Raw genomic sequence first — 14,933 nt, 5'->3', positions numbered from 1 at the left:
ATCTTGTCTATCACTTTAAATCCACGTTTTCTTAGCAGCGTGTAAAAAGACTTTTAAACCCACTGGGACGAGAAGGTAGGATCCGTTTTACAAGAGAACTTGAACTGAAGATTCTTCAGACACCCAACCAGCACCGGGTTAATCTTATCCACTTTCAAGTAGTTCATTTCCCAGCCCCCGCCCGGTATCAGTTTTCCGCCCATTCCATGTACATAGTAACTATAACGACGACTGTTTGCTTGTAGTTTGTCTTGATGTCGGCTTTCTGTTCTGCACACTCAAAGCTTCCTACGTCGAACTTTTGTTTGCACGATACTCGCATGAGTGTCCCGTATTCCTTTTCCCTTCTTTTGGTTTGAAAATGTTCCATGCATAATGCTTATCTTCTTCTTGCCACTGCTAAAACATCTTGTACAAATTTATCCCACCCAACATAGTTTGAATTCATTTTGATCGCATTTCCCGGTTCATTTCATCTGCTCGTAGATTGTAGTTTTTTTTCGTTTGCCAACATCAGCTGGAGCTACACATTGCTGGCTGAAATTGTTTCCGCCATTCGTTTCAAACTGAAAGCTTTGCAAACAAGCAGAAGCTGAATTTGTGCCTTTTTTTCGGTCGACGTCGTCGTTCGTAGTTTTTGGGAAAATTGTTTTCTTTACTCGTTATCTTGACTATGTATATCTTGATGTTCATGTACAGCTTCTACTCGCTCACGTTCCTACAGTCTATGATTTTTGGCGTTTGTTGGTTCGTTCGTTCGTTTATTGAATCAAGTAAAAAGTATTCGTAGGTTGAGTAAAACGAAGAATGAAGCCGTAAGCAGCGTAAAAAAACGACTGCAGTTGAGTATCATATTCGGATAATGGTAATTGTTGGATAATCTCTTGGAGTGTTTGTTTTAATGAGCGACTTACTATTGCTGAAGTTTATTTTATCACTCGTTCCTTGTTACTTTCTTTGTCGTTTTTCTGTTTTTTTTTATTCAAATGAAGAAAGGGAAATGGATGTGAAATGTGAGATTAAACTAATCCTTGTGAATGTGTTTCTTTTTTGTTCTTTCGCACTGCCGGATGGATTTACAGGGAGCAGCCCGACTGACGAAGGATGACATCGAGAAGGTGTTTTCGCTATACGATAGGGTGAGTAACTGAAATTAAATCTCCCAATTACATTCAATAACAAACAATTATGCATAGTTTCATGCAAATCGGATCATATCGAATTTTTCCGATTCGTAATTTGGCGTGGAACCACCGACAAACCGACATGACACTTAATCCTGACTTATGTCCGAAAATCGTAAACGGCCGATTTAAATGTGCAGTGATCCTGACATAGGATTTTGGATAGGACATTGATCTAGATAAAAATAATTTGTCCAGAATAGATCAGACACGAACCAATTCATAACTTTTGCATACGGGTTCATGGCTTAGCTAAATGTTTCCCACGAATACAAAGCCAGATGTCAGTGGTGTGTTCTTTAATTTTGAAAAAAATATCAGTTTTTACCATCTGAAAGAGCTTTGTTTTCTGAGCCCAACGAGGTTTTGATCATGGTATTCTTCTTCGGCAAATGTCTCGTCTGGGAGTTTCAGACGGTTTGGTAGATTGGCTAAAATCGTACCTTTCCAACTCTTAGACACTAAGCTTCCGTTTGACTTACTTCGTTCAGTGGTAGTCACTACGGCAAATCGTCAACTTGGGTTCATATCAAGGATCTCAAGAGATTTTTCGGATCCGTACTACTTAAAGGCACTGTTCTGTTCACTTGTGCACGCGATTCTTGAGACTTCATCTGTTGGATTCCTTGCCAACTTTCCTGGAGCATTAGAATAGAACGTATTCAGAAAACATTCACGTCGAGCATTCGAGGCCTGTTTGAGGCCATAAAGCGTCTTCTTCAAACGGCATACTAATCCTTCTCCTACTTTGTAGCCTTCCGGTTGCGATATATAGATTTCCTCTGCAAGATCTCCATTGAGCAAAGCGGATCGAACATCCATTTGATGGATATGCATCCGTTCTTTGTTCGCCACAGCTAACAAGGCTCTCAGTATGTCTACTCTAGCAACCGGGGAATAAGTTTCAGTGTAGTCGTAACCGAGACGTTGGCTTAAACCACGTACAACCAGACGCGCCTTATACTTGTCTGGCTCATCTCCATTCCCGGGTTTAATCCTAAACACCCATTTGCAAGACACCTCGTTCTGCCCATCGGGAAGTTTCATTAGATCCCATGTGCTGTTTCGCTTCAGAACATCCAGCTCCGCCTGGATGGCCACCTGTCATCTTGGCCAGTCATCCCTCTTCTTCAGCTCTGCTACGGTACTCGGCAAGTTGTCGACGTACTCCATTGCTCCAAAAGCGAATCGCACGAACGTCATGTCATAATCCTGCTGCCATACAGGAGACTTCCTGTTCCGGGTTCCAGTTGTTGGTTCACCACTTGCATCACCACTGGGTTCAATCCGAGTTGCTTCATCGCTTTCCTCTTCGCGCGTGGTGTCATAACAGCTATCGAAACCCTCTTCTTCGGAGCCATCTTCATGATCCGACTCGCTATGATCGCCACCTTCGCTCTGCAGCTCCTCCTTGGAACTCTCATTCGTAATCGATTCGCTCGATACACGAATCATCGTTGGTATCGATTTCTCCTTCTCGATCGACTCCGCTTTGGCATTCTCGTCAATGATAACATCGCAAACTGTGACATTCCGTCGTTGTTTGGCATTCCATACACGATACCCGTTTGCACCGTAGCCCACGAAAATTTCCTTCCAGCTTCCTACGGGTTTCCTTCGGAATGTGACAATAAGCCGGAGGGCCGAAAACTTTCAATTTCGAAACGTCCGGTCGCTTACCATTCCACATCTCCGCTGGTGTCACCTTCTGCCCAATCGCACAAGCAGGGCTCCTGTTCGCTAGAAACGCCGCCGTTTCAATCGCTTCTCCCCAGAACGTCTTGCTTATGCCGGAGTCGAACAGCATCGAACGGGCCTTCTCCACGAGCGTTCGATTCATCCGTTCGCTCACTCCGTGTTGTTCGGGGGAGTAAGAAACTGCGAACTCCATTTTGATTCCCTGCTACTGGCAGAACGAACGCATCTGTTTGCCAACATACTCCCCACCGTTGTCCGAACGCAGGCGGGAAATCTTAGAGCCAAGCTTGGCCGTTGCTTGCGCCTCGTAGTCCTTAAAGTAGCTAGCAACCTCGTCCTTTGACTTGATCAAATACACCACCGTGAACCTCGACCAATCGTCAATGAAAGTGACGAAGTATTTCTCCCCACTCTAACTTGCCGGTGTCACCGGTCCGCAAACGTCGGAGTGCACCAGCTCCAACACTCGACTCGATCGCCAGTCCTGCCGCAACGCAAAAGGATTTCGCGTCTGCTTCGCCGCTACCCATGGTTCACAGATCGCCAGATGTTTCTCATCCTGCACCGCTTCCATCCGTCGACTATCTCCCCATTCAGCAGGTGGCCGAAACGCCGATGCCAGAGTTCATTCGCCTTATTTATTTGACCAGAAAATAATAGGGAATCTCACACACATAGTTGAGCTTATATAACTTATCTCGCCGAGTTCCAGTGGCCACCATCACCGAGTCTCGTAGAATCTCGACATGACCGCCTTCAAACACCACCTGCATTCCAGCAGATTCCACCTTGCTGATGGGGAACAGGTTGGCCCTTGCCTCGGGGATGTACACTACATCTGGACACTTTCGCTTCGCCTTGATGGATTTATCTTCTAGCACTGAAATTACTGTTATATATTCACCACTTTTGGCAACAGTAAAGTCCACCCACCAAGGTGGTCATTCTTAAAACAGGCCTGATAGGACTAGGAACTGTAATTAATAATAATTGAAATTTCAAAAAAACTAAAGTTGAAAAGACGCATCTGTGTCACTTGATAAGTAATAAATGTAAACCACACAAATACAAGAAATAAAGATCATTTAAAGTCAAAAAGTCACAGCAATGTCCATTGGCTGCGCCATCGGAACCAGTTTGTCAAACAGTCGTTTATCGTTGCATATATGCTCGGTTGCACCCGAGTTAATGTACCACCGAATTTTGCTTCGTTCGCCTAAATTCGTTTCGCCATCGCTCAAGAAAATCACTCCGTCTTTTCTCTCACTCGTGACGTGCGCAGACGGCTTCACTTCACTCTTGTTCTTCTTCTCAGGGCAGTCCACCAGTTTGTGCCCTTCCTTTTGGCAACCGAAACACTTAAAAAAAAATCTTCTTCTTCTTCACTAGCTTCTTGCCGGCACCATAAAACGCGGCCGACTCAGTTTTCACACTACTAGCATCTGACACTGAACTTCTTCTTTTAATCTCCTCATCGAGGAGCCTACACTTCACAAAATCCATGGTGAGTTGTTCTTCCGGCTGCGACTCGATAGATGTCACCACTGCATCGTATTCCGTCCCCAACGAGAGGAGCAACCGACACACCACATCAATATTGTCCATCAAACCACCGGCATCACGAAAAAATCGAATCAAGCGATCAAACTTTCACAAAGTGTTCTTGCAGGCTGCCGCCACCCGTGTACCGCAACTCGTGTAGCTGCCGGTTCAAATGCAGCCGCTTTGCAACACTCTTCGCTCGAATATTTTTATCAGCGAATCCCACATTTGCTTCGGAGTGCCTCTCCCTGGCAAGTGTTCCAATTGATCATCATGGATCCGGGACACTATCATCGTTTTACACTTTTTATCTTTCTTACGCCTCTCCTTGAGTGCTCTTTCCTTCAGCTGCACGAATGCTGCCGCGTCTTTGGCTTCGACTTTAAAGCCCGGCACATCATCTATTTCGGTCTCGACACATTCCACTAGATCATCACACTACGACCGCAATCCACTATATTCGACCGCTACGCGTCCAGTAAACGATCCTGGGCCCATAACCAAGATTTCGGATCGGAAAAAGACCGGTTCGGTTTTAGAGATTAACAAAAACGCGTGTTTATTGTTCGGACTTGTTGATACAATATGTTATGAAAAGGAAGAGGAAGTAGTATCTGACATTTAAGTTGGCAGCAGTGTTCACGTGCCGAGGGATAAGTCAGTTGTAAAAATTACCAACACTAAACGTAAATTGCACTCTCATTAAAACTATCCACTGCCAGGCGGTTATTGTCCAGCTGAACAGGTTTACTCAAGACTGAATCGTTCGTTTTGTATCTGGTATAGTTAAAGAACTATAACTGGAATTGCTCGCGGTGTATTCAGTACATGAAGCTACAGCGACTGCTGGAAGGTTATCTTCACTAAATGAATGTCACGCACAATTACAGTGTGATGTGATCAATCCCACTGTTTGATGATCATCATTGATGACACCTTCTAAGACTGGCAGTAAGTTGCCTCTTAAACATGTGGCATTATTGTTGGGAATGGATGAGCACCTTGATATATAGCCACCTTGGCATAAGAGAAAACCAATTTGATTACTGGCTACACTGTATTTGATCCTTTTGACGTTTTGTATCATTCCATAATAAATCAGTTACTTTCACACACGCGTTTCTAGTTTTTCTCCCCGAAAGTATCCGCGGTTTCTTTTGTCTGCTCTCTGGTGTTCCCTTTGTTCGTTTCCCGGTGATTCCGTGCGACTCTGTTGGTGCGTCCAGGTCCACAGGTTATGGGCCCAGCTGCCGGAAGTGAACAAGGAAGTATTTGTGCGATTCTTGCCGAGAGCTGGTTTACCGGAAGGCAGTGTTTGGTCTTCCGAGAAAAGTTTTAGTGCGGAGAAAAATCAAAATGGCGGACGGCATGCGAGTGTCGTTTGCGAAGCTGAGTAGCGGAAATTATGTTTCCTGGAAATTCCGGATGAAGTCGTTACTTGAACGTGAAGAGTTGTGGGACGTGATTGGTACAGCGAAACCGGAGGAAGTGGATGAACATTATGCGCAGTGGAAGAAGAACGATGTGAAAGCTCGCGCGACGATTTCGTTGTTTATTGATGACAACCAGCTGCGTTTTATCAAGAAAGCCGAAACCGCGCGTGATATGTGGAATAACCTGAAAACCTATCATGAGAAAGCAACGATAGGCACCCAGGCAATGCTCCTGCAGCAGTTGTGTTCGATTAATCTCGGTGAGGGTGGCGAAGTTGAAAAGCACCTGGAAGAAATCGAAAACTTGTTTGATCGGCTTGACAGTAGCGGTGTTGAGATCAGTGAGCAGTTGCGGGTGATAATGATGCTGCGCAGTTTGCCTCCGTCTTTCTCGAGTTTTGTTACGTCGCTGGAAAATCGGCCACACGAAGATTTAACAATGGACTTAGTGGTGGCTCGATTGCGCGATGAGTGTAACAAGCGGGCGAGCCCAAGAGCGGGTCCCAGTGGAATCAGTGTTAAGGAAGAAAAAGTCCACAAAGCGGATGCTAACGTGGTGAACAGTGACAACGTGAAGTGTTTTTTTGTAAACAACCTGGCCATTACAAGAGAAATTGTCGCAAGTTGGCCGCATTGAAGAACAAGGACAGTTCGGATGAATCGAGCAAGAAGTCGAGTTCCGGTCAGCAGGCTAAAAAGGTGCAAGCGGAAAATGCACAGCAATCGAAACCAGTGGTAGCAGAAGATTCGTTCTGTGGTGCCGTGTGTTTTGTTGCGGGTGGTGCTATTCCGGGAGCATGGACAATCGACAGCGGATGTACTTGTCATATGACAAATGATCGCGGGTTTTTCGTTGAATTCAAGAGCGGTGTTGTTGTTGATGTTACTTTGGCTGACGGTACAAAAACGAAGTCATGCGGTATCGGTAGTGGAAACGTTATCGGTGTGAACGCTAATGGCCAGCGCGTTGTGATTACGTTGGAGCGAGTGCTCTATGTCCCCAATTTGGAGGGAGGACTGGTTTCGGTGCGGAAATTGGCCGAAAAGGGATTCACGGTTGTGTTCAATGTGAATGGTTGTGAAATCCAAGACTCTGACGATAAGGTTGTCGCAGTGGGTGAACTGGTTGGCTGCCAATACAAGCTGAAGATTGGTGAGCAGTGTATGGCTGTGAAAGGTTGTCATACGGATCTGTGCCAACATACGTGGCACCGCCGATTTGGTCACCGCGAAGTGAACGTGGTGAATGTCATCACGTCGAAAGGACTGGCCAGCGGATTCGAGGTCAAGGACTGCGGAGAGCGTATAGTCTGACGCAGCCATTGGATCTGATACACACAGATTTGTGCGGACCAATGGAAAATGCGACACCGGGTGGGAATAAATATTTTATTACCCTGATCGACGACTACAGTCGTTTCTGCGCGGTGTTTCTCCTTACGTCGAAGAGCGAGGCAGAGCACAAGATTCGGGAATACGTTCGGTGGACCGAAAACGTGTTCGGGCGGAAACCTAAGGTGATTAGGTCCGATGGAGGAGGCGAGTATATCGGCGAGGCTTTACAGCAGTTTTACAAAGCCGAGGGCATCGTTTCGCAGTATACCACTCCGTATACACCACAGCAGAATGGTGTAGCGGAATGGAAGAACCGCGCACTGCAGGAGATGGCCAACTGTATGCTGTTGGATGCAGGGCTGCCCAAATGTTATTGGGGTGAGGCCGTGCTTACGGCGAACTTCGTCCAGAATCGGTTGCCATCGCGAGTTGTGGATAAAACGCCTTACGAGCTTTGGACAGGAAAAGTACCGGATTTGGCTGAACTTAAAGTGTTTGGGTGCGAAGCCTATGTGCACGTGCCCGACCAAAAACGAAAGAAATTCGACCCGAAAGCTAAGAAGCTAGTATTTGTCGGCTACTCAAGTCAGCACAAAGGCTATCGCTTTCTTGACCTCACAACGAATCGCATCACTATAAGCCGTGACGCGCGCTTTCTGGAGCTGGGAAATGGCTCAGAACAGCCGGAGGAGGAGCCAGTTCCTTCGGAGATTCCTGTTGAGCAGAGTGGTGATAGTGTGAGTGATTGTGAAGAAGAAGTGATAATCGAGGATCGTGGACGACGTCCAGAAGTGCGTGACGAACAGGAACAGTCTGAGTACGATGATGCTAGTGAAATGAACGATAGTGATTTCCTGGGCTTCGAACCGGAGGTTCCAGAAGAACAACCAGTGTTGAACAGAGCGAATCGGCGCAATCGGGGAGTTTTGCCAGGACGTTACGATGACTTTGTAGTGGGGCAAGTGACTGTAGATGAAGAGCCCGAAGATTATAGAGAAGCAGTACTAGTGCCTGCTTGGAAAAGTGCCATGGACGCGGAAATTGCGGCACACAATGCGAATAAGACATGGGAGTTGGTGCAGCTACCCCATGGGAAGAAAGTGATTGGAGTGAAGTGGGTCTTTAAGCTAAAGCGGTATGAAACGGGGACCATAGTCAAGCATAAGGCCCGTATTGTCGCTAAGGGATATACTCAGCTGTTTGGGATTGATTTCACCGAAGTATACGCTCCGGTTACTCGACAGGCGACGCTACGTGTGCTGCTGGCGGTGGCTAGTAAGGAAGGCTTACTGCTGAAGCAATATGATTTCAAGACAGCGTACCTTAACGGAACCGTTGATGAGGAATTGTATATGTCTCAGCCGCCCGGATTCTGCGCCGAAGGGAAGGAGGAAATGGTTTGCAGATTGCGTAAGAGCATCTATGGCTTGCTTCAGTCGGCCAGATGTTGGAATAAGACATTAAATGCAGTGCTGCTGGACCTGAAGTTCAAGGCTTGTGAATCTGACCCGTGCCTCTACGTTCGCCGTGGTCGGAGTGTCGTCTATCTCGTTGTGTACGTTGACGACCTGATTATTGGCAGTGTTGATGAGAAAGAGATTGATGAGGTATACAGGAATCTTCGTGACAAGTTCGAAGTGACATCCCTTGGTCAGCTTCGTCATTTTCTCGGGTATGAGATCGGAAGAGAAGGTGGTTATTACTCCTTGCGGCTGACGCCGTATATAGAGAGCGTACTCCGGAAGTTCAAGATGGAGAACTCTCATGCGGTGAAGACACCAATGGAGCTCGGATATACAGCAGAGAACGAAGGCAGCAAACCGTTCGAGGACACGACGTTGAACCGGAGCTTGATTGGCGCGCTACTATACCTGGCCGTCAATGCTAGACCAGATTTGTCGCTGAGCGTGGGTCTGTTGGGACGCAAAGTCAGTCAGCCGAACAACAGCGATTGGAATGCGGCAAAGAGGGTGTTACAATACCTAAACGGAACCAAGGATTTTAAGCTAAGCTATGGGTCGCAGGACGGATGGAACCTAGTAGGATATTCAGACTCGGATTGGGCCGGCGATAGGCGTACTCGGCGTTCTACCACCGGTTTCGTATTCTTTTACGGAGGTGGTCCTGTCAGTTGGACCAGCAAGGGCCAGGACTCGGTTGCTCTTTCGTCCTTGGAGGCCGAATATAACGCGTTGTCGTTGGCCTGCCAGGAAGCGATGTGGCTGAGACGATTGTTGGAGGAGCTGAAGGAGCCGGAAAGGAATCCGACAGTTCTGTACGAAGATAACATGGGATGCCTGAGTTTCGCCAAAGCGGAAAGATGCAGTGGCAGAGTAAAGCACATAGATACGAAGAGACATTTTATCCGTGAGTTGTGCGAACAGAAGACCGTAAATTTAGTGTATTGCCCAAGTGAAGAGCTGGCCGCCGACGCTCTTACTAAACCAGTCGGTCCGGCCAAACTGGATATGTTCTTGACGAAGGTAGGACTGAAGAAGTGATTAGGGCGGTACTCATCCAGGAGGAGTGTTGGGAATGGATGAGCACCTTGATATATAGCCACCTTGGCATAAGAGAAAACCAATTTGATTACTGGCTACACTGTATTTGATCCTTTTGACGTTTTGTATCATTCCATAATAAATCAGTTACTTTCACACACGCGTTTCTAGTTTTTCTCCCCGAAAGTATCCGCGGTTTCTTTTGTCTGCTCTCTGGTGTTCCCTTTGTTCGTTTCCCGGTGATTCCGTGCGACTCTGTTGGTGCGTCCAGGTCCACAATTATCAGTAACTGTTTTCTATTGCTTTTGTGTTTGGGCTCCTCCGTCTTAAATACAACAGAGCCGAGTGACTGATAGATATGTAGAATAAAATGACAGATACTAGGTTTTCTGCTCTCAGAAAATCTTTCCTATTTGAAGCTCGATTTGAAGGTGGTCTACTTCATGGCCATAGAAGACCTATTCAAATGATACCTAATGACACTTTTTCCTCTATTACAGGACAATAATGGATCCATCGAAAATGAAGAACTGCGAGGATTCCTGAAAGACTTGCTTGAACTAGTGAAAAAGGTACGTACACTGACTGTCTATATCTAATCATAATATTCTGCTAACTGGAATGTCTTCCCCCTTACCCAGGATTACGACGCGCAGGACCTGATCGAGTTCGAGGAAACCATCCTGCGAGGGGTGGGCTACGACAAGGAGGGTAAAATCTCCCGCAAAGAGTTGACCATGATCCTGCTAGCCCTAGCCAAACAACCCCCAGAGGACGAACAGTAATATGGGGAATGCACTTCTCTCGTTTCGCACCCGCCGCCACAAACGTCATGGTTGTCGTCGTCGTCGTCGCTGCAACGGTCGTCATCATCGAGCCACCGTAGACTGTCCCGAGCTGGTTCCCTTACATCGGCTCTGGCCGTGCACCCGATTGCCAAGTTGCGAACGATGCTTGGCCTAGGTCATCAACATCAACAGCATGGCAATGGCAGTAGTAATGGTAACGGTCCTCATCGGCTATCACAGCAGCAGCAGCAACAACAACAATCACTACCGGAAACGCCGGTGTCGTCGTCGTCACTCCCTAATGTAGTGGAATCACCAGTAGCAGAAACAGCAACCAGTAGTTCAGAACATCACCAGCAACAGCAACAGAAACAACTTCTACCGGTAGTCGTCGTCCATGATCGGGTAAGGGACTTTTACCGTCGGATCATGCGGCGTGGTAGGAACCAGTAGATTACACTTCAATTACACCAGCACCAAGCACGAATCCCAAATTGAAGCCGAAATTAGTTGGAATCGAGCAACAGAAAACCAGATTAATGTAACGAAACTAAATCATCCACACACAAACTTACCAGAAGTGAAGCTGAACGAATGGGGATCCATTGCATCTGGATGAGGGGGTTAAACATTGGCGAATCGATCGAGAAGGAGAAGCAAAACAAACAAACAAACAAAATAACGAATTCAAGTGCGCCTACTTTGACGGCAGGCAAAGTGGGCGACGAGTTTTGAATCATGGCCAGCCATGATGCTGAACAAGTCTTTAGAAGAAGAAGAAGAAGAAAAATCAAAGCACAATTTAATCCGTCTTATGAATATCGTCTTTTAGAGGATGGGCAGTGGCCACTCACCCGAAGGTGGGCAGCTGCCTTATCCGGATTGAGATTTCAAGATTTACGAATTAAGAAGGAAGAAAACCGAAGAAGAGGAAAAGCTACTTCAAATCCCAATTCCGATCAATTTATTCCTTATAAGAAGAGTCCTTACCGTTCCAACCTCCGGATGCTTCTGTATAGCTACTTGTTCCCAATCTATCGCTATCTGTATCTCCAGTTGCTAATATGTTGCTCTGTCTGTCATGGAAGGTTGCAAGCTCTCCTCTGGGTTAATTTTAAGCGAGTATTCAGTCAATTTTAATAACTTATTGTGTGCCCGAGAAATGATTTTGGCAGACATTTGGGATTTTATCAATTTTCCCAGTGGAGCGCCCAACCTTCCCATTTCTTCCGTTGAAACGTTTGGCTGAAAACTGTCTAGATTGAATTCGAGATTGATTGAACTGAATAGCTGGTAGTGGACGTTGTTTTGTAATCACCCCTTAGTGAAATAATTAAAAAAAAACTCAATTACTTTAACACTCGAAATCCAAACTTGGCAATGAGTATGTCCAGCTATTTTTCAGTTTTTAGTTGTTTTCAAAGGTAGTGTGGATTAGTATTACAGTACATTTTTAAAGGAGAACAACTGACCAAAACTCAAATTAAAGAGTAAACCATTCATTTATGCTTATGTTGTCCAAACGGCATTCGACCAAACGTCTTCAACACCTTCTGTAGATAGTTCCCCTTATGAAATTATTTACCATAAAACTTTCAATCTATGTACTAAGAAATAGGATTCATTGTTGAAGGCAAATAAAACGCAAACAAATTTCAATTACAATAAACACATTCTCAGGCCCATCAGCTAGCAAACACACATAAAAATGTAGAGTGAAAACGAATCATGCACCGAAAGCAGCTAGGAAAGAGAAAATTACGAAAATAAAAAAGTTAGAAGAACAACACATATGATAAATAAAAACAAGAAAATTGAAAAATTAACAAATGTTAGATTAGTAAAACAAATCAATAAATTTACGAAACAACCAAGCAACAGAATATATTTATGTGGCCTAAGCTGGAAAAAGATGAAAAAATCCGTTGAGAATTAAAATACCAATGTCCTAAAACAAAAGGTTACAAAGTGAACAATGCGTTTCTGTTAGTTAAATAGTTGAACAAAGGAAGATCGAACGAACAATAAATAGGAAATCTCGCTTATCTAAACTGATAAATGGGATGAGTTAAAGAATACTTTCATGAGAACCCCGTGCCAAACAACACAGAACACAGAATGAATCAATTTTTAAACCCACATAAGCGAACAAACAAAAGAAAATCGAAAACATTTGTTATCCCATAACCAACCCAATTCTCTATACCCATCTTTCCTCTACCCGCAGAGATTATAATATAATTGATGTTAACTCGTGTCTAAGGCAAACAAGAAACCTCTCTCTCTACTTATAACAAGAAAGCTGTTGAAACATTCTCAAATTCTATATCTTATTGAAGAAGAAGAAAAATCTGTAATAACTGTTACTTGTTCTCAAAACCAACCATTACATATTATAACACACTACTATTACTACTACTACTACTACTACTACTACTACTACTACTACTACTGTTGTACCATTGTTACTATCCGCTGTTTCTACTTTTTTCCTAAGATGTACGGTTCAACGAAAGCAAAGCTTAGCTAGGAGTCGGACGGAGATGAAGCAGAGAGTTTTTGTACCTTTCTTCCTTGTTGTAGAGCAGCTCCGACGGGAGACTCAATTTCGCTCTTTAGCACTCTTTCAGCATACTTGTTTACTTTACTAATCTTTCCCATCATCGCAATCTCCTTGAACTTTGAAGTTCCAATCCAACAAATTGTGAGTTAAAACTGAATAGAAAAAGAAAATTTTAAAGTAATCAAAAATCCGGCCATTTAGATGATGAATGCGAGACACATTACAGGCATGTTTGATTTCTAACCTAACACACAACCGTTCCACACACACACACACACATTATCACTTCTACTCAAGGATGCCAATGCTCATTTCGCATGAAAGCATGTTTTTCGAAATCTGTCAAATTGGCTTTGTAAGAGTCACAATCAGCGATTGAGTGAGCGGAAATTGATAAAATCGCTGATTGCGACTCTCAGGAAACGAAATTGGCAAATTACAAAAAATCATATAATCATATGATTACGAAAAGCATTTTTTTTAAACCTGAAACTAGTATTTGCAATCTTGCTTCTATTTTGTATTGTTCTTGATGAAAAAGTTAGTACGAAAAGCATGCAAGTGGAAGGCAAAGTTAATTTGCATTAATAAAATCAGAAATGTTTTGTATTCATTGAACAGTCAATGTATCGCTTGAAAAAAATTTATGTCAATCGACGTATGTGAAATAGATTTAATTTTGTTGAACGATTTCCTAGGAAATTTCGCAACATAATCAAATGTATGTCTCATTATTTACGTTCTCCATTTCAATGTTAAGTACACAGTGAATCATATGTTAATTATTTACAGAATGAAGAAGATTGTTAACTCAAGCAGAATGATGAAATATATATTACGAGATGCATCGCTTATAGTACTTGATATCATCCGAAACATTCCTGTATCATAGCATTGCTGTAAAAATGTTCGTTTAGTATTTTAAGCACAAACATTTATTTGCAATTTCGTGTAAATTTAGGTGTTTTGCGACTGACATATTTATATTGAGCTGGAATTAGGACGTAACAGCATTTGTAAACAATTACTTCTCTTGATGATTTCTGTGAAGATCAGTGCTTTAAAGGGGATAGCTTTTGAGGCAAGACAAGATATCCTCAACAAGTTTAAGGAAAAGGATGTACTAATGTCCACAACAGGTACAGCAAAACATCACATAGACGCCCTTATGCGCACCACAAACGAAGTGACAGACGACTAACTGGCAAAGAAATCAATTAAAATAATGTGGTTCGCAAGCTAATCGGTACTTACCTTACCAATCAGGCTAAGGCTTTGTTGTCCTCTGCTGTCCGAAGAAGTCGTCTCCACTCTACTCGATCCATGGCCACACTTCGCCAGCCTCGTAGTCTGCGAAGGGTCCGCAGGTCGCCTTCTACTTGGTCGATCCACCTTGCCCGCTGCGCGCCTCTTCTTCTTGAACCTGTTGGGTCACTTTCTAGAATCATTGCGGCATTCTTACGACGTGCCCAGCCCACCGTAGTCGCCCAATTTTTGCAATGTGGACGATGGATGGTTCTCCCAAGCAGCTGCTGCAATTCTTGTTCCATTCGCCTCCTCCACGTTCCGTCATCCATCTGCACTCCACCGTAGATGGTACGCAGCACCTTCCGTTCGAAAACACCAAGAGCGCGTTGGTCCTCCACGAGCATAGTCCAGGTCTCGTGGCCGTAGAGGACCACCGGTCTAATCAGCGTCTTGTAGACAGTCAACTTCGTGCGGCGGCGAATTTTATTCTATGGCACGATTCCCTGCCATAATGCGTCTTTGAATCATTTTCGGCGGTCACCAGTGAACCCAAACACACGAACTCATCGACCACCTCGATTTCGTCACCGTCAATCTGAACTCGGGGTGGGAGGCTAACATTGTCTTCCCTAGAACCTCTT

The 14,933-nt window shown here is 44.5% G+C and overlaps 1 protein-coding gene across 7 annotated transcripts in view; it reads left to right on the top strand.

Moving 5' to 3' along the window:
• Window positions 1–13,891, top strand: part of Cbp53E (Calbindin 53E) — a 302,857-nt gene extending 288,966 nt beyond the window's left edge. For all 7 annotated transcript variants that reach the window (XM_065227714.1, XM_065227707.1, XM_065227700.1 and 4 more), the window contains 3 exons: window positions 1,083–1,139; window positions 10,194–10,265; window positions 10,335–13,891. In XM_065227714.1, the coding sequence (XP_065083786.1) occupies window positions 1,083–1,139; window positions 10,194–10,265; window positions 10,335–10,478 (273 nt within the window). In that variant the 3' untranslated portion in view covers window positions 10,479–13,891. The remainder of the gene's footprint in view (window positions 1–1,082; window positions 1,140–10,193; window positions 10,266–10,334) is intronic.
• Window positions 13,892–14,933: the final 1,042 nt, after the last annotated feature.

Source organism: Ochlerotatus camptorhynchus, unplaced genomic scaffold (assembly GCF_037179485.1).
Source record: "Ochlerotatus camptorhynchus isolate MF236.1 unplaced genomic scaffold, CSIRO-AGI_Acam_v1.1 ptg000022l, whole genome shotgun sequence".
NCBI classification, from domain to species: Eukaryota; Metazoa; Arthropoda; class Insecta; order Diptera; family Culicidae; genus Ochlerotatus; species Ochlerotatus camptorhynchus.
The sequence above is the reverse complement of the archived record's forward strand: the minus strand, read 5'-3'. Positions and strand labels throughout refer to the sequence as shown.